This window comes from Alexandromys fortis, unplaced genomic scaffold, assembly GCF_014885135.2.
Source record: "Alexandromys fortis isolate MF-2015 unplaced genomic scaffold, M_Fortis_MF-2015_v1.1 scaffold_136, whole genome shotgun sequence".
NCBI classification, from domain to species: Eukaryota; Metazoa; Chordata; class Mammalia; order Rodentia; family Cricetidae; genus Alexandromys; species Alexandromys fortis.
The window spans coordinates 762362-784870 of NW_026068024.1; the positions used below are offsets into that span (position 1 = coordinate 762362).

A 22509-nucleotide genomic window follows, 5' to 3' on the forward strand; every position below is an offset into this window, starting at 1 on the left:
TAGCTATATCTATGATTTTTTCTATATACTTTTAAGTTATAGTGCATATTTTATTGTTGCAGCTTTATAACTAAGTATTTTAAATTTGCTTGTTTTTTCTTGATTGTTCGTTTTTTTTTGTTTTTTTTTTTTTTTTTTTTTTTTGTTTGGCATTTGGTTTTTTGAGACAGGGTTTCTCTGTGTAGTCTTGGCTGTACTGGAACTCGCTCTGTAGACCAGGTTGGTGTCAACCATAGAGAGATCTGCCTGCTTCTGCCTCCTGAGTGCTAGGATTAAAGGTGTTCACCAATACGCCTGGTCTGCTTGTGGGGTTTTTTTTATGTGTAGATTGTATGTAATTGTGTGTTATATATGTTACTTTTTCCCATATTCTTCCAAAGTATATTTTATACCTTAAATGATCTTTCATAATCATTTATAGTGGCTGCATGCTATCCATAAAGTTAATATGACTATTTTGTCATTTATTAATATGACTATTTGACATTTGTGATTCAATGTATTATTTCCAGTATGTCAACAGATCCATTTACATACTCTGGAGTTATGTGGGGATGGGGAAAACAGAACACAGTGACATAATAACAAGGAAGGGTGAGCTTAACTTTTGACCACTACTTTTCCCTGCCTTCCTAGCAGTAAAAGGCGACTCGGGGCTCTATGTTCCCTGGCAGTTTGTTCATACTTTGATGCATATACCTCTGCAATATAATGTTCTGCTTATAGCATAGTAGCTTAGTTTTTAGCTCTTTCCAAGGAGCAAAACTCTTGTCTATTCTTAGCACCTAACCATGGGCGTGACACATGGATGCATTCAGCAAATGTTTTTTGAGTGAATGAAAGAACCATATTATTTGGTATTTGGATAATTTGGCCACTTAGATCACTATTTGATAGACATAAGTCATGTCTAGATCTTTACATGCATGCACACATACACAAAAATGTTTTTTTCTTAAAGAATCGAACTTTGATGGGACTGGAGAGACGGTTTAAAAGTTAAGTGCACTGCCTGTTCTTCCAGAGAACCCAGGTTCAATTCTTAGTACGCACATGGTGGGTGGGGTCCAGCTGTCCATAACTCCCTCTTCTGGCCCAACAGGTACTAAGCATGCACTCGGTGCACAGACATACATGCAGGCAAAATACACATAAAATAAAATAAAAAGAATTAAGCTTGCTAGTATATAATATTGAGGTCTCTATCATCTGTGCACATACAAATGTTCCTTATAATTAAAAAGTCGCATATATTTAAAAATTTATATAGATGCAGTGTTTGATCAACAAAGTTTGGACAATAGTACTACCATGACTATATTCTTTTGGCTAGTCATTAATCAGGGATAAAATATTTTTCAAATTTTATCTGAGGTTTTCCAAAGTGCTACTTAAATTTTTATAGCTTCATCCAAGTGTTTTGTTTGTTTGTAACACCTGTGAACATCCTGTTTTCCCATACAGTCAGTGTCTGTACCACTTCTTTGGCCACCTCAGCACAGAATTAGTCTTACTTCTGTGCCCTTCCCTTGTCTAAACCAGTAGTTCTTTTAAAACTGTATTTGGGGAGTGTGTGTGTGTGTGTGTGTGTGTGTGCGCACGCACACGCACCATGTGTGTGGGGAGACACTCCCAGTGACCAAGAGAGGGTGTCAGATTCTCTGAGACTGTAGTTAAAGTGATCGGGAGTCAGCTGACATGGCTGGGAACCAGATGAGTCCTGTCCTGGAAAAGCAAGACCATTTACCCACTGAGCTATCTCTCCGGTCTCAGTTGCTAAATTCTTAAAGGGTCTACATCTTGAATTTTTGTGCCCTTTACTACCTCCAATCACACAAAATATTACAGCCTACAAATTGCTCTTCTTTGGCATTCAGTGCAGCTGGCAAGCCTGTAATGCAAAGATGTTTTTACTCATTATCTCCTCGATAGGAGTTAACCTTTTTTCTTTTTCAAGACAGAGACTCGTGTAATCTAAGATGAACTAATATCCTTATACCACCATACCCAGAATGAAATTTAAACTTAACAAAAGATATTTCACAATTTTGAGTGCCAGATGTTACTATCTATAAACACTTCAATTTGAGACTAATTTGATTTTGGCTGCCATTGAATATGCAGTCTTAAGGGCATGTTTGTTACAAAGCATAAGAACCTATGCTACAGTATATAATAACTGTTTTATGAACATATCTTGAATAGTGGCCCTGGTGCTGAGAAACAAACAAGTAAATCATGTGCCCAACCGAACAGGCACTGATGTTAGTCTTACCTTATTCTTGCTGACTTTTAATGACTGGCTTGAGTCATTTCATCTTTTAAAGAATGTGACCCAAAAATCTTGCAGTATTTAGGACTGGTAATCTGGCAGTGGTTCCTGATGCTAATCCTGACAACCTGAGTTCAATCCCCGGATCTCACATGGAAGTGAACCAGCTCCACACACTTGTGCTATGGCATGCTTGTGCATGTGCATGCGCGCACACACACACTTTAAAAATAAAAGAAAAATATGACATAATTTAGAAGTACTCCTTTACTGCTAAGCATTAGAACCGCTGACCTTGCCTGTCTAACATCCTTCCAGCTTCTTTCACACTACACAATCAATACACCGTTCGGCTATAACCATACCAGACACCGGCTCTGAGGATGCCCTCCATGTTTTACCATGCCTAGTGTCACACCGCTCATCTCCCTCTTAATTCTACCCATTTAACTCTTAGCTCACTTTTGAGAGTGAATTTAATGATCCTTTTTCTAATCCCAACAACTTCAGACAGGAAAAGGTACTTCATTTGCACTCTCACGGCATCTGAAACATTCCTGCTAGCATTGCATTTCCTAATACAGCACCTGCAAAACTATACCATAGAGCTCTGGATTCTCTGGGATCACCCCACCCCACCCCCAACTGTTTTTTTAATCTGTAGTAACTAATGTAATAATTAACATACGACAGAAAGGCAGTGCATTCATAGTTAGTGAATGAACCACACATTGTGTCACACCCCTTCCTGAGAGCAGCAGTGTGTAATCTGGGAGGGAAGTTACTCGGGTACCAACATCAGCAGCTTCAACTGTTACTAATGGACACTTTCTTTTCTGTCAGAACTACTCTAAATTTTAGAGATGAAGAGCTGAGGCAGAGAGACTAAGGAATCTATGTGAGCTAGCACAGGTAGAAAGCAGCACAGCTGGCTCTAGAACTTCTGGGCCAGGAAGAAAAGGCACTAAAATGCCCTGCCACCAAAGGGTAAGAGCTGAAGGGGGACTATGGTGTGGCTCAATTGGGTTCAGTCCCCTGGACTACATAAGCCAGGTGCAGTGATGTGTGCCTGAAATCCCAGTGCTCAGGAATGGAAGCCAGAAGGGTAAGTTCAGTCATCCAGTTCAGTCATAACCAGCTGCATAACAAGTTTTGAGGCCAGGCATATCACCAGATGTACTAAATCTAAAATATGCACAAATTATATGTCACCCTGCGCTTGACAGACTTGATGTCTTTTTTTTTTTATGTTTCCACAAGTAAGCCTGTTCAAACATGATCATCTCCAAATAGTGAGACTAAGAATTGAATACACAGAAAATATAGCCTTCTGAGTTGGAGGATTCCCCCCTTTGGCAATAATATACATCATCAGTAACAACATTATTAAGTTAATTTAAAAAAAAAAAGTTTTCTTTTACAAATCATGTAGTGGTGGTTTGAGGAATGTCGAAGAGTGGTTATTCTTTCTTTAAAAATACCTACTTCTGAAACTTGATCTCCTTTTCTTTGAATGTTTACAAAGTTTAGGTCTTTTACAGAAGGATTTCATACAGAAATACTTCTGTTGCTATTCACTGAGCTTGTTGTTTTTCATATAAATCTGGGTCTTTGTTCTTTGGTTATTATGACTGGCTGCATAAATCCCTACAGTTAATGAGAGAAATAAACAAAGCAAAAACTTTTTCCTTCTTTACCCGTGAAGTAATTTCATGGTCTCTTGTAGGAATTTATCTCACTAATATCTTGAAAACAGAAGAAGGCAACCCTGAAGTCCTGAAGAGACATGGGAAAGAGCTCATCAACTTCAGCAAGAGGAGGAAAGTGGCAGAGATAACAGGGGAGATCCAGCAGTACCAAAACCAGCCTTACTGTTTACGGGTTGAGTCAGATATCAAAGTAAGTTGAATTGTGTGAGGATATGTTTCTCTGAGCAATTTTACACAATGCCTCAGACAGGCCAAGTTTATTTTGTAGAGGAAAAAAGGGAAAATTAAATTTATAGTCAAATAATTCAAATTTTCTTATGTTGAATATATCCTGTTTTTTTCATAAATTTGAAATTTAATTAAGAATATTTAATACTAATAATTATTTTTTTGCATTTATTTTAGAGATTCTTTGAAAACTTGAATCCAATGGGAAATAGCATGGAGAAAGAATTCACAGACTATCTTTTCAACAAATCCCTAGAAATAGAACCACGGAACCCTAAGCCTCTCCCGAGATTTGTAAGCACTCACATATTCGCGGTTTTACACCTTTGGTACAGCTGTCATCTCCATCTGGGGTTTCCTCAGTACCATTGTAGGTCCATAGCATGTGTCGTGTAGGTTAGTGTTCTGTGAAAGCATTTAGGGATGAGATGAATGTGATGGTTAAAAGTAATTAATATGTATAGTCAGGAATATCTTACTCATTTCCAAATAAATGAACACTAATACTAATTTCAATAAATTCTCATGATATGATTGATATGATGATACATGTGAGTAAATTTATAGTTTGCTCCTTTTAGGTTTTTGTTTTTTTCCCTGGTTTTTCGAGACAGGGTTTCTCTGTGTAGCTTTGGTGCCTGTCCTGGAACTCGCTCTGTATTGTATGCCTGGCTGGCGTCGAGCTCACAGAGATCTGCCTGCTTCTGCCTTCTGAGTGCTGGGGCATGCGCCACCACCCGGCGCTACTTTTAGTTTTAACAAAAGTTAAAATTTATTTCAAAGGCATGGAATTTAAAAAGTTTATACTAATTTACTTACAGTAAGTATATTTACTTGGGATTTTTTAAAGTAATGAAATGATTCATGAGTTGGCAAATTTTGCGTAAAGATACTTTTAATAGTTCTTTTGTTTTGTAGTAATTTGCCAGTGCCTGTCAAGCTTATTACTCCTCCCTGATAGAGTCAAAAAGTAAATATAAATCGTTTCTAAGTGGTCACAATAAACTATAATGTTTGTGACTCCCATCAGATTTTTGAAACTTTAAAACGGCTTTTAAACATAAACCTAATACATATGTCGACTCCGGTGAGACACTCTGACATCACTGTGAAGTGGTCATTCTGTAGAGTTAGAATATGCACAGAGATTAAAGAAAATGCAGACAACTCACTGCATCTGTAAGCAGACCAGGTCCTAATGGGCTAATGGCACCGTTGTATTACAGCCGGGAACCACAGTTCATGATGACTGGCTTTTCCAACAAGGTTTAATTACCCCAAATAGTATTTTTTAAAAAAACAGAATTTGCTGAAGGATGGGAGGGTGGGTGCTGGTGGCATGCAACTTTAATCCTAGTACTTTGAAGGCTGAGGCCAGCCTGGTCTACAAAGTGAGTTCCAGGACAGCCAGGACTGTCACACAGAGAAACCTTGTCTCAAAAAACCAAACAACATGAAGCCAGGGATATAATGTACTTTGAGAAAGATTTCTATCCACCAAGATGCTACATTAAGGAACATTCTGGTGTTTATATTAAAGGGTTTATACAGCCCTTCAGCAGAGAGACGTGACGGTGCTGTCACTTGGGGTACTCTGAGCTGAGTCATATTGATCATTTATAATTCTCTTAACTATTAGTTGAATTTTACCAGGAGAATAGAGAAAAACCTTCTTTTTAGCCATGATGTTTTAAGTATTGTAGTTTGTTTTTGTTTTTGATGTCTATAGCCAAAAAAATACAGCTATCCCCTAAAATCCCCTGGTGTTCGTCCATCAAATCCAAGACCAGGAACCATGCGACACCCCACACCTCTGCAGCAGGAGCCAAGAAAAATTAGTTACAGTAGGATCCCTGAAAGTGAGACTGAAAGTACAGCTTCTGCACCAAATTCTCCAAGAACACCACTCACACCTCCTCCTGCCTCCGGTGCTTCCAGTACCACAGATGTCTGCAGCGTGTTTGATTCCGACCATTCAGCAAGCCCCTTTCACTCAAGTAGGTGATAAAACTTTTAAGTAATTCAGAGCGGGTGGAAAATAATCTCTGTGATTGTGTGTATGTTCATATTATTTCCTGTAGAACCCAGAAAAACCAACTAAAAATCTGTCACTCTTTGCAGATATATTAATTGCTTTGACATTTGGCCCAGAATCCTGTGTAATGCCTAGTATGCACACATCTGTAGTCAGCTGGCAGTGGATCTTGTGTTTGTGAGACCTTATTTGGCTTTATTTAGTAACTGAGGACCAGGAAGTTACATTACACACATAGGACTGTGGAGTTACATTGTACACATAGGAAGCTGCCAGATAAGGTCAGACAGACACCGATTTAAAAACATTTTATCCAGCTCGACGCTTCTCTTTTTTTAAAGATTTGTTTATCTAATCTATATTAGTGCTCTTCTGCCATAAAATCATACATGCAGATAGAGGGCATCAAATCCCTCTATAGATGGTCATGAGCCACATTGTGGTGGCTGGGAATTGAACTCAGGACCTCTGGAAGAGTAACCAGAGCTCAACCATTGAGCCATCTCTCTAGCACCACCTTTCATTTCTTTTTATATAAATTATAAATAAATTGCAATAACGCAATTAATTTGGGAGATTTTTCCAGCTTTTGGTCAGGAGGACGGTAATGTACACCTGGATTCAGTTCCCAGCACCCACATGACAGCTCACATCTATCTGTAACTTCAATTTCTGGGGATCTTTCACCCTCATCCAAACATACATGCAAGCAAAATACCTGTGAACATTAATAATATTAGTCATAAAATAAACTACAGAATTTTTAAAAAGTGAACAGGAAATGTGAATTTTTATAATCAGGTCAGTGCAGCACTGTAAGAATGATTACTACTTGGATTACTTTCTGTTCCAGGCATTGGTGCTGAAGTAGTATAGCCATGATGGTTTAGAACTAGCCTCAGGACTCTAGCCCGATTTTCCTATATTTTAATGTAATGATTCTCAACCCTCTAACAAACTTCTATCTCCAAAATAATTATTTACATTATGATTCATAACAGTAGCAAAATTACAGTTATGAAGTAGCAATGAAAATAATTTTACGGTTGGGGTCACCACAGCATGAGAAACTGTATTAAAGGGTCACAGAAGGATGAGAACCACTGTTTTAATGTTTGGGTTTTTTTTTTATGTTTCCTTTTAAGAATAATTTAGGACTTTAATTATTAATAACTCATAAAGTCCTTAATTTTTCTTAAAAGAATATTTTTGAAATATTTCAAATGTATCAAGGAATTCCTAAATTAAAAAGTAAAATTTGGTAAAAAACAAATATATACTGAATTTTAAAGTGTTTATGAATACAGAAGCTTGTTTTAATATTCAAAACCCTGAATATTTTATAATGACAATATATGTTCCAAAAAACATATTTTCAAAGGTATAGCTGTAAGACTTCCTCAAAGGTATAAGATAATATTTGCTTGGCTCTCCCTTTAATCTCTTATTAAATGATTTGAGTCTTCACCCCTTGAATTGGGTTTTATAGTTTACAGCGCCTTCCAGAAGGGCAGGTGAGATTAAGATGCTTGCCACCAAGCATGACAACCTAAATTCAAACCCTGCAGTCCTCAGAGTGAAGAAGAAAACTGACTCCTGCAAGTTGTGTCCTGTCCTCTGACTTGAAAACACATACTGTGGCACATGTACATACACACAAATAAGTATAAAAGAGTCTTTCAAAAATACAGTATCATACTGTTTTCTAATGAATGGTTTTCATTTATGACATTAAGAAAAACTTCAAAGTTCCCAATATGATAGTAACTCCTTTTTTTCTCTCAAAAGTATTAATGAGCTTTTACTAAAACTGTTTATGATGTTCTTTAAAACTAACATGGCAAGAACATACATTTTTATAGATGAGCTGAGAATATTAGTGGGAGAAAACAACTTTTTCCTGTTTCCTTTTTACAGGCGGCGATACCGTCTTTACCCAGGTTACACTGGCCCATGGCCCAAGTCAGTATATCTGGTTTAACACTTAACTCCTGCTTTGGCTTTACAAACCAGGCGAGGGTCACCTTCCCTGCTGACCTTTCTTCCCTGCCCCATCTTTGAAGTGAGCCTTCACTGCTGCTGTCTTTTGACCATGAAGAATTGGCTTAAATTTATAGACTTTCCATGCTTTTTACAAAACCTTTTAAAAAGAACCTATTAAAGGAGCAGCTTCCACATTTAACCATTTCTCTTTTCCAACTGTACAATTCTAAATATACTTCCTTCTCAAACTTTATAAAAGAAGCAAAAGCATGCATGCGCAGTGGGGAAGCTGGCAGCTACGTGCAATGTTCGATTAAAAAGTCTACTGCTGACAACTTAGTGTAGGCAAATAATTGCATTTAACTTCATAAGGACTATGATTATATAATTACATATATAATATATATATATATAAATACACAACTATTTGCAAGCCTTAAATATTTAGAGAAATCAAGTGCTATTTCACTTAATTGCTTTTAGTTTTAAAGTAAACAATTCACTTAAATTCTATTTTTAGTTGTTTTAAACTAACAAATCTTTGTACAAATGATTTCAAAATATATACAATAAAAATACCAATTATAGCTAAAAAAAATTGTGTATATTTTCTTAAAAAAGTAAGGTGACCAAAATGTTGGTTGTGGTCTGGGAAGATGCTCAGTGGGCAGAGTATCTGCTGTGCTAGCATGGAGACCTGACTTTGGGTCCCCAAAATCCACATAAAATCTTAGCATGGTGATACATGCCAGAAATCCTAGTGTTGGAAAGTTGGGATGAATTAGAGGCAGACCAACCCCAGGGGCTCATGGCCAACCCACCTAGCCAGTCAATGAGCTCCAGGTTCAGTGAGAGACTCTATCTCAAAACAATAAGAGGAAAGTAATAGAAGAAGACACCCAACATTGACTTCTGGCCTGCAAATATGCACACCCCAGCAATACACACAGCACACACAATGTTGGCCATCTGAGTATAGGTACACAAATACTCTTCACATTCTGTGTTGTTATAATAGTTAATAGCAGAAGGGAACAGAATGTTTAAAGGAATAAAGAGCCTGCCAAGTACAGTTTTGAGTGTTAAGATATTTTCATATCTTTTTATAGTGTTTATAAACTAACAATAGATAAGTGTTGTCTTTCAAAGCATAATTATTCACTAAATGCCCATTAGATGGGTTCCAGTTTTATTTACCTCTTTTGCCATTTCATCAACTTATTCTTAAATCAGGGTTACTAGATTTTAGTAAAGTTCCTCTTTTCATTATCGCATACTCCCTATACTCTGGCATTTTGAATAGTTCACCATGGTTAAAGTTTTTAGATTTAGATGTGATGATTCTAATGATGTTTCCATACTAATGAAAGTCTGGACCAAGTAAAATGTGACTAGACCTCGGGGTACCAGATTCTCTAAGAAATATTTCAACAGAGTTGTTAAGACCAGAGACTGTTCTAGAAACTGTTCAGTCCAGTCCAGGACCTTGAGAGCAATAAAACTAGAGAAAAAGATGACCCTCCCACACTTTGATAAAAATGACCATTCCAAAGATTTTCAAATTACTTATCCAACAGAAATCTAAAAATCAGACCCAATTAAAAGTCCAATTATATATTAACAATGGTAACGTTATTTTGTTTAAAAAGCAAAAATAATTACTTTAAGTGGCTTTTTCTTTTAAACATTGCTAGGAAGTTTCTGCATGCTTTTATAGTAGTTTATTTTAATAAATGGAATGTTATACTGGGTACTGGTTTATTAAAACTACTCTTGATATTTCAGTATATTTCTTTTAGTTAGTATAAGAAGCTTCTAAGTCTTTTCAAGTGAAATCAAAGTCCTATAATCATTTTTTGTTTGTTTGTTTTTAAATTAACACCCTACAGGATCTGCTTCAGTCTCATCTATAAGTTTAGCCAAAGGCACTGATGAAATAATGCCTGTGCCCCCTCCTGTTCCCCCTCGAAGACGGCCAGAATCTGCCCCAGCGGAATCCTCCCCATCTAAGGTAAAGTAGAATACCTTGTTATCTAGAAATTGGACACTAGCTGCGGTCAGTTGTTATGTCAAGTCTATTCCAGCTGCAATAAGCTAACATCTCAGAATATTTGGGTTTAATCATTTAAGAATTAAATATAAATTTAGCCTGCAAGATTTTTTTTATAAAGGTAGCTTTTGGGTATGCATATGAAACTACTATTCATTTACAGCTATGGGCATTATCAAGGGAAAAAACAAGTCTTAGTCTACAAGGTAATAGTAACCTGATCTCATGCAGTTCTTTTATATCTTGTTTGTGAACCTAGTCTTCAACAGCTGAGATATCTCTCCAGCCCTCATGCACTTCTTCTAAAATGTATGACCAAGGGCGGGGGTGCAGTGTGGAGTTTATGTGAAGATATATGATAGCAAAACTATACTGAGTATCTGCTGAAAGCCATTCTTTAAGCCAATAAGAAGGCACTTAAATTCTAGGTTAGAAGAGATCCTAAAGACCCATAATAACTTTAAGTTTCCTACCAGTTTAAATACCCCTTCCCCTTATCGTTTATTTAATTTTGCCAGTTATTAACTTAATTTACTGTCTTAAGCTACCCAGAGAACAGAAGAACCAGGATAAGTCAAAACCCTGTAGATTTCATGAAACATTAAAACAGTACATTTAAAACTTAGTAACTAGGGCTATGGTAGTTTGTTTGCCTAATGTGTACACTGCCAAAACCTAATGGTTGGTTTAAGTCAGAAATCATGGTGCATTGTATGATAGGCAGCCAGCAGTAAACAACAAGCTTTTGACTTAATCTTGACAAAATCAGGGTTTTTTTCCCTCTAAGCATGGGTAGAACATCTCACTTAATACATATGGTAAAGCTTCTGTTCTTCATAGTGTTCTGCCAGTAGCATGTATGAAAATTCCAAGTTAACTCTTAATATATTCATGTTTTTTCAAATTATATTAACACATTCTATTCTTTTTCATTTGTTAGATTATGTCTAAGCACTTGGACAGCCCCCCAGCTATTCCTCCTAGGCAACCCACATCAAAAGCTTATTCACCGAGATATTCACTATCAGATCGGACCTCTGTGTCAGAGCCTCCTGAGAGCCCTCCCTTGTTACCACCGCGAGAACCTGTGAGGACACCTGATGTTTTCTCAAGCTCACCATTGCATCTCCAACCTCCCCCTTTGGGCAAAAAGAGTGATCATGGCAATGCCTTCTTTCCAAATAGCCCTTCCCCCTTTACACCACCACCTCCTCAAACCCCTTCTCCTCACGGCACGAGAAGGCATCTGCCATCACCGCCACTGGCACAGGAAGTGGACCTCCATCCTATTGCTGGGCCTCCTGTCCCTCCACGACAAAGCACTTCTCAACTTATCCCCAAACTTCCTCCAAAAACTTATAAGAGGGAGCACACACACCCATCTATGCACAGAGATGGACCACCACTATTGGAGAATGCCCATTCTTCCTGACTTCCTCTGTACTGGGGTGTACCGCTTCCTAGCCCCAAATCCATTGCTGGCAATGGATGCACTGAACATGCCAGCACTGCGGAGTTCAAATGAGAACTCCAAACACTAATGACGCTACTTCAAGATGTAGTATAAGACAATGAATTTTAACCTACACGTAATTACAAAATAAGATGGTATTCCAGCTAGGATGTGGAGACTGATCTAGAGGGATTGGACAACTGATTGCACCTGGAAATCACGTGAAGGGACTTTTCTGGCCAATAGGCAAGAGTCCTCATTTTGTGAAGTAATCTTTATCATTAAAGGGATGGAAAACAGTCTAATGTCCAACAGGCCCATATGTTGACAGTTTTTGTAATTCAAAATATTATGCACTTTTAAAAAATCTTAAACAGGGATCTTCTCCTCCTTTGTTTCCTTTGCTTTACTCTTCTACTTTAGAATATTTTCGTAAAAATTCTTCAGAGGACTGTGAGAAAAGGCTGTGGTACCTGGCCTTGTTGAAATCAAGGCCCAGCACTGTACTGCAGTCCTGTTTACAGATTATTACAGTGAATTGAATGGGTACCGAGGCTTCACCAAAGAGGTACTTTTTGTTATTGTTATTGTTTTAAGAATAATTATACCAATTTTAAGAACATTCCCTACCTACCCCCACTCACAAACAAAATGTGGTGGTGTTGCCTTCAAACAAGAAATTTCGTGTCATTAACAGAAGAAGAACTTTTTAAAAATGTAACTGTCAAGTATCCTATTTACACTTAGGAGACTGTTAATCTATGCTAGACTGTCACCCCCTCCCCCTGCCCCAGGGGTTTACTGGTAACATATGTCCTGGCTCGTGGCTGTCCCTCTAAGCATACTACAGAAATGCAGGCACCCAATGTGAAAAGGAGCACTCTGGGCCTCACTGACACCATTCATGTTTTACTAATAGTGAGTAAGTCAGCATACTTAGAATTACCTTGCATTGCCTAAATCATGTGTATATAGTGAATGTTATATAATATACCTGACAGGTCTGTTTTTATTTAATTGAATAAAGATAAACTACTTTGTTTGGCTGGCATATATTAAATTATTATATGGATAAAATGGTTGATTCTTATTTCTTTCAGTTGAAAAATATACAAACACTAAGCATAAAAGCACATGTGGTACGTCTGGGTGTCTAGTTCTTACAGAGTACTCTAAAGTCGGAGTTTGGCATATGGGAAATACTGGCTTATAATGGAATGGGCATCTTTTAAACAGAACCTTGCAGGTTTTTTAATTTCTTGAGCAACCATACATGTTGGTTAACATTTATATTCTACTTTGCTTAAGGTCTTTGGTTCTCTCAAAGCTACTCCTTAGAGACTATCTACCTGTCCATAATATTATGTGATTATTCATGAAGCCTTGTACTGCTCTTCTGAGTCTAAGAAATACTGTGACTGAAATGCATGCAACTTGAATAGGAGCAGTTTCATTAGTCTCCACTGTGTCTGTGAACTGTGTACTACTCCATTCCTAGACAGTCGCCAGTTCATCAGTGTGTGCATGTGTCCTCATAACAATAAAGCAGCATTTCAGTAATCCTGTTAACTGGGCTGCAGCACGGTGGAAGTGTAGTACATTAATAATTTTGATATTTATTAGAGCATTAAATGTACATCCTAATAGTACAGTGTATAGTCTTCTAAGATCAGAAAGGACATTAATTACATCATCATTAAGCAGTCCATCCTATCATGTCCTTGTTTATTTGTTAGAGTTGAATCTTTTTCACTTCGTGTCTGTACTATTCCTATTATGGTAGCCATTTCTCTTTGCAAAATGTCTCCTCTTTTAAAAATGTCCTCAAAAGTTAATTTCAAATCCCATCTTGGATGCAAAGTGTCTATAAGACCATTTATTCAACAAAAGTCACTAGCTAGGCCTACTTACTAATGTGTTCCATACAATTGTGATGATACCCCAAATTCCCATGGCTTACTGATCACTTTTTGATCATCCCATCCCTACTTCAAATGAGAACCTAAGAAAAGCAACATTAGAATATTCAGTATCTCTCTGGCCAAGTGTTGCCTTCACCAGGGTGATAACCCTTTTGGTTCTGCTTGAGCCAACAAGGGAGGGAATGCCCAGATTTGGAGGTAATTTCTCCCAAAGGGAACTCTTCTCCACCCACCTGTTCAGTAGACCGCTTCACCATCCAGCCATTTGTATGCATCACCGAAGGAGGGTATTTTTATTCTTAAATATGATATTTGGGCAAAAATATTTTCTGTAGTAACTGATTTTAAAAGTTCTAATTGGATGCCCTGGGGTGAAAGTGAGAAAGCTGTGTCCTTGAGTTAAACATTATCTGGCTAACAAACTTATCCTTAGTCATAATTAAAATGTACTTCTTCAGGGCAAGAAGTGGCAGAAGACAAATGCACCATTACAGAACTACATCTAAACCCAGGACATTATGAGGCAGCCAGTGCAGCGAAACTTGCTTAACTACATCCCCAAATATGGGACATTTCTTCCAAAAAATGAAGTATCAGCAAATGTTTTCTTATCATTGGACCACGCAGTAAAGTCTTGATGGGCTCATAACCGGTAACAGAAATGCTTTTCACAGCTAAGCACTTGGAAAACAGGAATAGACAAGTGTATGTTTCTAAATTTATTAAAAGACGGGCTGTTTACTCTTTCTAGTCTTTCAAATGTGAAGATGAAAATGACAAATATTCTAAGTCTACCTAATTAAAATTTCTTGCTTAAATAAAGGCTGTTGGGCATCAAATCGTGAGTTTAGTGGGTTACTATCCTCTGACTCAAGAATATTTTAGTGGATCTGAGCTGAGCCAAGAGTGTGCAATATAAACATAATCAGCAGGACATCCTACTAAAGTACTATTTAAGTTGGAGGCTGTACTATGATTCCAAATTCTTCCTTAATGCAAACCCAGAGTGGTATTTATCATAATGATCATGTCATTAAGTTTTGCTCACATGTCATTTCATTATCTTAATATAATGGCCTGAATTAGGGGTATATAGTGGCTCAGGAAGATAAGTGGGGATGCTGTCCCAGCTAGAGAACACACCGAAGAGAACCTTTCTTATCCTCTTCAGATTCAAAACCAAGGCAACCAAGTATGTCTTGGTATTCTGCTGCTGGGTAGGTGTGCATGCTCTTTCCATCTCTATCGTGTGACTGTGCCGTGCAGGTTCTGTGTACTGCACATTAATTTTTACACATCACAAGGTGACTGTCAGTTTGGCTGAAAGAGAACTATGCAGAAAAATGTGAGGAAAGTGATGCCTTTATTCAATTTTTCCCCTTTGGAACAGTACTAGCTTAAAATTATTTCATAGTCCTTTTCACATGAGCCAGTGAAGTATTCTGTGTTCTAGTTAAGAAAAAAAGCATGAACTCTACATGATAAATCTAAACAAAAGCAGTTTTAAGTTCTTTTATAAGTTTCATGCCTTATTTTCCATTTTTGACACCATAAAGTGCATTTTCTGTCAACTGTGAGCAAACTTCCCTTTTGCCTTTAATAAAAATAGTGCATTAAGTAGCCAGTCGCTGAAAAATTATAAAACAAGCAAGCTAAATGTGGGCAACATTGGACTACCAAACCCAGATACTCAAAAGATGCAAGTTATATGTGGTGTGGCTTAGAGTGCACCCATGCCAGATGCATGCCACTTTCAGTAGCTGCCAACTGTGCCTTTAATTAAAAACATCTCTCTTTTTTTTTTTTCAGATCAAGTCAGCATTTGGGGGTGGGATAAGGGCAGGGGACTTGGGGGTGCAAATATCTGGTGAAACCAGAGAGTTTGTTTGTCAAAGTGACATGTATAATTTTAGTTGAGATGTGTCTGTGTATATATGTGTATTTGCCTTTGTTTAGTAGCATGGTTATTTGCTAAAGTAATTGTCAAAAATGCTCTGTCAGTCTTACTCTGATGTAAGAACAAAGTGTGGTCTATACATCCAATGGCCTTTGTACCTAACCAATGTTTGTAGGTGATCTTTGTATTCTATGTGCAGCAGCAGTATTTGGTTTGTGTTAAAAGTGAAAATAATGGCTGTTATTTTTCTGGCATTACTAAGATAAATTGAAAAATAATAAAGAAAAATGCCTTACATAGCCCACAGTGTATTGTTTTTGCATGCATTTACTTTAGAGGGAAGTATTCTGAAGTTGTTAGTGATTCTAATTTAGCTTATATACCTTCACATAGAAATACTTTACATTCTATCATGGTCTTCCTCTGGGAACACTATTTCCTCTAACAAGTTAAAAAAGATACAGTAAGTTTAGTGTCAGTAACAAGGAGGCTTGAAATAGAAATTAGTCAAGTGACTATACACAAGATTAAGTTTCAGAAAGCAATTGTATTTTTAAAAGAACATACTTGGGTGTTTCAGGTCCCTACCAGGCAGCTCTTGCTGTGACCAGCTGGTGTTAGGAAGATCAACAGTGCAAATATAGAGTCACTCAAGGTATAATATAAAACAAAAATATTAAAAGATAATTAGATTCAGCTCATTTATTTTGAAATAAAGGCAAGCCACAGCTGGTGGTGCCGGTCTTTGATCCCAGTCAAGAGACTGAGTCAAGATGATTAAAAGGTATACCTGGGCTACAGGTGTATCTTGAGTTCAAGGCCATACTAGCACCTGTCTCAGAATAAAAAAAGGAGGTGGGGTGTAGCTCAGTGGTAGAGGCTTGCCTAGCATGTGTGAAGCCCCAGTTTCATCCACAAAGAGAGAGGGGAAAGAGAAAGAATAGATGATAGATAGATAGATGATAGATAGATAGATAGATAGATAGATAGATAGATAGATAATAGATAGGTAGATGACAGAAGATAGATGACAGATATAGATGATAGATGGCAGATAGATGATAGATAGATAGATAGATAGATAGATAGATAGATAGATAGATAGATAGATAGATAATTAGATAAATAAGGCAAAGTGTCAAATTTGTGACTGAGACTAAGAATCAGTGTTCCTAGTATTTGTAGGAATGCCTTCAGGGAAGCCTAAAATGGTGATTCCAGCATGCATTATTGAATGTATTCTACGTAACAGTTTACTATCTAAGTAATACTGACACTGAAATTAATCAGATTTTAATTTTGCTCTCCAAATGTTAATTCTGATCTTTAATCAAGAGATTTTCCTTTGTACTTCATCATCAAAAGTCAATGCTAGTCATTACAGAGGAGGGCACTTAGATCTCAAAAACAGAACCGAGAAGGCCAGCTCCCCAGCCAGGCCTGCTTTATTTGCACCTTTGACAGAATATAATTTTAGAAAAGCAGTTTGTGGCCATGCTAACCTTTTAGGACCTTTGATAATTACTGGTGGCAAGGAAAACTATCAACTGTTTAGTAACTGTACCTTAGTAACGTCAGGACCGATGGGTGCCGTGGGCAGGCCTGTTTACCCTGCTTCCACTGCTGAGCACACAAACGCACGACTCATCAACACAAAGCTTGTATGAACTTGAAAGGTGATGTGGCTACAATGCAGTGCCTTTCAGAACAAAGCACTAAAATATGAAAAATAAAGTATAAAGGGCATGTTTGCAGTCTGCCTGTTTTAGAGAATTCCTAGGAGGTTAGCTATCCTGACATCCTATGATTTGATTCATTATGGCTTCCTGTGCTGTTTGCCATTATTCAGATTGGTTTTCAATGACCTAAAATTATAAGCATTTGGTAAGAGCTCATTTGACTATTTAGGCATAAACAAATATAGATCTTTTTACAGAACTGGTGTTAGAAACATAGTAATGAAGAAAAATCCATTTCATGGGATTTATAAGCTAGTGAGAGGATGTAGACAATATGTGATAAGCAGAATATTAAACATTAAAAATGTAGCTGCTATGAAGAAAAGAAGGGTCCGGAAGTGTGAAATTTAAATGTGATGATCAGTCAGCCATGCAGACATAGGAACTTAAAAGAGGTGAAAGAATGAGACATCCAAGTAACTAAAAGAAGAGCTGGTTTGAGAGTCCGGAGGCAGGGGCATGCTTGGTATACAGAATAGAGGGAGCTGGTGTGGACAGAGATATGAATATGTGATAGACTAGAAGGAGGTGCCATCGGGAGTTTGATCATTCTACATCCCGAGAGCCCTCAGAGGTCCGAACAGAACTACGTCAGGGTTTTCTCTTTGTGAATATGACACCACCTACTGCATCTACAATGGCTGCCGTGCTCAGTGCAGCCCACATGAAGAGAAGGGTTCTTTGTTTTTGTTCCCCCTGTTCCCTTCACTGATTTTCCCATAACCACAGAACAAGCTAGAGGGCAATGTATCTTATAAGTTGTGAAGATTCTGAATCATAGTTGAAGGACAAATTTTCTGGAGCACTGGTCTGTACAAGTAAAATACAGTTCTGTCAATCCTTTGACTTAAAGGATGTGATATTTTGCTTTGAGGTTTGGAAAGATATGAAGGATCTTTCCAACTGGACCCTCACACAGGGTATGTTTAAGCACAGTGGATGAATTCATAAGCTATGAATTAAAATTCCTAGGAAGTCACTTAGGTGGCAGAGGCAGGTGGGTCTCTATGAGTTCAAGGCCAGCCTGGTCTAACTGAGTGAGTTCCAGTCAGGCGTACACAGAGAAACTCTGTCTCAAAAAACCAATAATAATAATAAATAAAATTCCTAGGAAGCACAAAATTCACATCCATGCTAAAAATGAACATGCTTATTATTATTCTTGGGGAATGAGTTCAAGGTGCAAGCTTTTGTTCTCACAAACATTTATTTTCCTCCAGATTTACTGGTTTTCTGTAATGATGGGAAAAGTCTTCGTTTCCCCTTTCCAAGGGTTGAGAGGTTCATTAAGCCAAGTCTTAACCATAGACTAATCTTCATCTCTTCAGAATCTTGTATATTGATTTAGTTTCATATGTAAATATTTATATTAGTTTTCCTCAGGGATTTATACATTGATATATATATATATATATTCCTGCAGAGATATATACAAGCTTTTACCCTCCTCTTACCACTTGACAATACAACTGTAAATGTGTTTACACAGCTGTTCCTTGGTCAAGGTCATTTGCAAGAGCAAGTCGGTTTCTGAAGAAGTCTTGTTTGGTGGGTGAAGGATCCAGTGAGGGGCTCTCATTAGTTTTTTCCCTGTATTCTGATCCACTGGACCTAAAATCTCAGCACACAGATAAAGTACAGGTTGATTTGGTTTTAATTGTTTTCAAATATTTTATCTATCCAAATTGTTTTGCATTTGTAAAACAGTTGCCTCCTAGACCTGGAATCATTTTTACTTCCCCTGAGTTTCAAAACTTAAGATATGTGAATCTAAATTTGCAGTGAACATACAGAATCTCTAATGCTTCATGGGGACAACTGTGACAACTGTATATGTCAGTGTACCATGTGAAAGCATTGTAACAGGAATAAAAACTCAAAAATACCTATTTTTGATTCAATAAAATAACTACTCCGCAGATTACCATGGACCTTACATTAAAATAGTTATCAAGGGCCCTGGCTTAATCTAGGCATCACATTACAAACTCTTGCTTCTGTTTGTTTTCATTTTTAAAGGAAAGATTTATTGAAACCAGCCACACATATTGCTACATTTGGTAGATGCAGAAATCAGTACAGTGATCTCAACCACCACAAAGGAGCCCAAGACTAATCAAAAGTCAACTCCAGTCCATTTGAGTCCCCAGTCCAGGGTGCATTCTTCCTTTCTCTTGGTTAAACCAGTTGGGCAATCCATTCCAGTTCTGTACCTTCTCCAGTCTGTTCATGTCAGAAGTCCCTAGAGGGAGGAGGCTCTCTAGAAATACCTCTCACACAACTAGCCCAGGGCCCTCTCACTGACTTTAACCTGGAGCTAGAATGTATAAAATTAGCCCGCTAACCAAGACCCAGTGCCACAAGTCCTTGTGTGGGATGTATGAAAGCGAAGCTCCAAAGCTCCTGTTTAAGTAAACAGTTTCTCCGCACGCTGCATCAGGCATGCTTTCCCTAAACACCAAAGCAGGATAACTGGCCTCCACGCTCCTTCACTGACATTGGTACACTATCTTTGAGTCCTTGTTTGTTCAGGAGATTTTCTTGTTATTTTTGGGGGGAAGGGTTGCTTTATTTTGTTCTGTTATGGTGGTACTAGGGACTGGCCCCAGGATCTTCATATGGAAGTGTTCTACTGCTATATATCCTCAGTCCAAGTCCTTGCTATTAATAATTATTCTTATTAGTTATGAGTCTAAATTTACTGAGCTTATTGGGAAGAATTCAAACATCCTTTTCTACTATTCAAGTGAAAACACTAGACCTATAGGAAGACTAAAGATGTCTGGAAACATGATGAATGGACTAGATATTTTTAGTTCTCAGTTTGATATCAGAAAAGAAGCTGTAGCTACCCATTATGCTTTACTTCTGATTGGAAAGGAGTACTTTCCCACTGTCCCAGTGAACGTAGGAAAATTACTCTCCCTCAGCTCCTGTGCATCTGGATACTCAGGCGATAAGAAGGTATCTGGGTGGAAGGAACTTTTCTTCTCAGGGACCAGCCTACACTCCCTGTAAACAAACTCCCATCCTCCCTAAAACTTCAGGCTTGCTTTTAGTTCTCAGAACTCCTGCCTCCTTCAGCTCAAACCATCCCTGGTTAGTGTAGCTGTGCCTCAAATGTTAGTAAGATGCATCCTAGCTATTCATTCTCTCCCTATGTTCCATGATCTGGAAGGCTGAAAGCCCTTGTGTTTTAGGGCAGGAAGCAGGAGTTCAATGGCAGCAGCCTCTTCTCAATTGTTCTCCCCCATGCCAACTTCTCGATGAAGTTATTAATCTACACCTGAGACTTTACCTCACATTTTCCCTCTTACCTACATCTGATCTCTCCAAAACCCAACACGTCACACTTGGAGGTTCCCACATGCAACTGGAGTTTACCTGGAAATGGGAAAGCTTTGATGTCACCACCAGCCCCAAGGACCACAGAAATCTTCACCAGTTGCGTTCCCATTTCTGAAACAAATGCCAAAATCGCCCTGTCTAGTTTCCACAAACTCAGCTCAAATTTTTTTAACTGCTCTTCTTACAGACTGTACCTCCCCCTTGTTTTCAATACAAATGTCTGCATTCCTAAAAATTAACTACTAAGTAACTAGTGGCTAACTTACTAATTGTTTTAAAAATCCAGAATTCCACTATAGCAATGATTCGAAGTTCATTTTCACCTTTTTAAAGACAATTTCAGCTGACTTCTATAATGCTCAACATACTACAGGTTACCTGGACTCTCCCAAGGTGTGGGTGTAAATAAGAAGGGGGAAAATGTGCAGACTCTAGGAGAAAGAGATAGTGTGTTTTCTTTTTATTCCCTTTTTTTGTAAAGCACAGAAATGGCTCTTGAACACCCTACACCATCTTGGCAAGCTGCAGGGCATATCTGAACAGACCTTAGAGGGGATAGTCAGGAACTCTTTGTGGAAAATGCAATGGCTGTCAATATATTCTGACTCACAGTCATCAAATCATTTGACAGAAAGGGGAAACAAAAGACTTGTTGCTAACCATCCTTCAAATGTCAGAGAAAAAGAAAAATGCAAGTGCAACTTGGCTACAGATAAACCTGAAAAACTGGAGTTGAGGAAGGGAGGTAAAATCCAGCGCCACAGATATCTCTGATGTCCAGAGCTGGTTCTCTGATGTGAAAGACTATCCTTGAAAGGGTGAGGGCATTCCCATGAAGAGGGTCGGGGGTGAGGGGGAGGGGACACCTGTCTTATCCATCAAATCAGTTAACCATGCATTCACAGGGTGGTGAATGAGCACTCGTTTTATGTGCTATATACTATAACTTGAAGCTGGGTTACCCTTACTTTGAACCACAAGCTCCAAATGGGCAGGAGCTATTTCTTCTACAACCCGACACTCTGAAGACACTTAAAAGTAACTGACGACCTACTGAAAAGCAATCCCAGCCAGAGTTAGGTAACCTAAACTACTTATCCTTTCAAGCACATCCTCTTGAATTTGCAAATGGCATAGGAGATCAAATGAGATATGGTGGAACTACAAAGAGGACAAGAGGGTGGTGGGGATGGGGCAGGTTTGAAGGAGGTGGAGAAAATGACCACTGGTCCTTAGAGCCCTGCCTTCTGCTATATGGGCTGTCCCACAAAGGAGGCATATACAAAACCTTTTGAGAAGACACCAAACAAAGAGGACTCACTGACATTGAAATATATGGGCCCTGCAGAAGTATTGCTGACCATGTGATGAAGAAAATAGATTTTGTTGCAATTGGTGGAGGGGGTAGGATGGCTGGAATAGAAATAATCATATAAATTATGAAGTACTAACAGGAAGAGGTAGGGTAAAGAAACCAGTTAAGATGGTATACTCTATCTTTCACTACCCACAAAGTTGATGCTAAAGGGTGGAAGCACCGTCTACAGACCTCGCCCTAAAACTGTCTTATAGGATCTCTTCCCCGCTGCTATACTCCAATCAAGAATACTCACTCACCCGAGTATAAGTTGTGTACATAAAGATGAAAGAGCATCTGCCTCAGCTCTAACAACAGTCTGGGTTTAAGTCTCTGACAGTGTCCGTGTGTATCCTCCTAGAAGGGACAGCTTATCTTTCATCTTCCTCAATCAAGCACTGGCCTTTCTTAGCAGGTCTGTTCCCTAGCCTCTAAGAACCACATTTAAAATGTATAGTCATTTAACATGCTCAGACTTTAAGCTAGCAGTCATTATTCTGGCCAATTCTGCACAGC

General features: G+C 38.1%; 2 protein-coding genes across 6 annotated transcripts in view; one reads left to right on the top strand and one right to left on the bottom strand.

Moving 5' to 3' along the window:
- Sos1 (SOS Ras/Rac guanine nucleotide exchange factor 1) overlaps positions 1 to 15850 on the top strand; it is an 81987-nt gene extending 66137 nt beyond the window's left edge. For 2 of the 3 annotated variants that reach the window (XM_050163483.1, XM_050163484.1), the window contains exons 18-23: positions 3999 to 4171; positions 4387 to 4503; positions 5939 to 6206; positions 8162 to 8206; positions 10117 to 10238; positions 11218 to 15850. In XM_050163483.1, coding sequence (XP_050019440.1) covers positions 3999 to 4171; positions 4387 to 4503; positions 5939 to 6206; positions 8162 to 8206; positions 10117 to 10238; positions 11218 to 11709 — 1217 coding nt within the window. In that variant the 3' untranslated portion in view covers positions 11710 to 15850. The remainder of the gene's footprint in view (positions 1 to 3998; positions 4172 to 4386; positions 4504 to 5938; positions 6207 to 8161; positions 8207 to 10116; positions 10239 to 11217) is intronic. The other variant, XM_050163485.1, reaches the window with a different exon arrangement.
- A 707-nt stretch (positions 15851 to 16557) lies between these two features.
- Positions 16558 to 22509, bottom strand: part of Arhgef33 (Rho guanine nucleotide exchange factor 33) — a 53461-nt gene continuing 47509 nt past the window's right edge. The window contains exons 16-17 of one of the 3 annotated variants that reach the window (XM_050163492.1): positions 20673 to 20747; positions 18926 to 19530 (exon numbers count right to left, since the gene is read on the bottom strand). In XM_050163492.1, the coding sequence (XP_050019449.1) occupies positions 20696 to 20747 (52 nt within the window). In that variant the 3' untranslated portion in view covers positions 18926 to 19530; positions 20673 to 20695. Of the gene's footprint in view, positions 18900 to 18925; positions 20748 to 22509 lie in introns of those variants that run through there. The other 2 variants (XM_050163493.1, XM_050163491.1) reach the window with 2 other exon arrangements.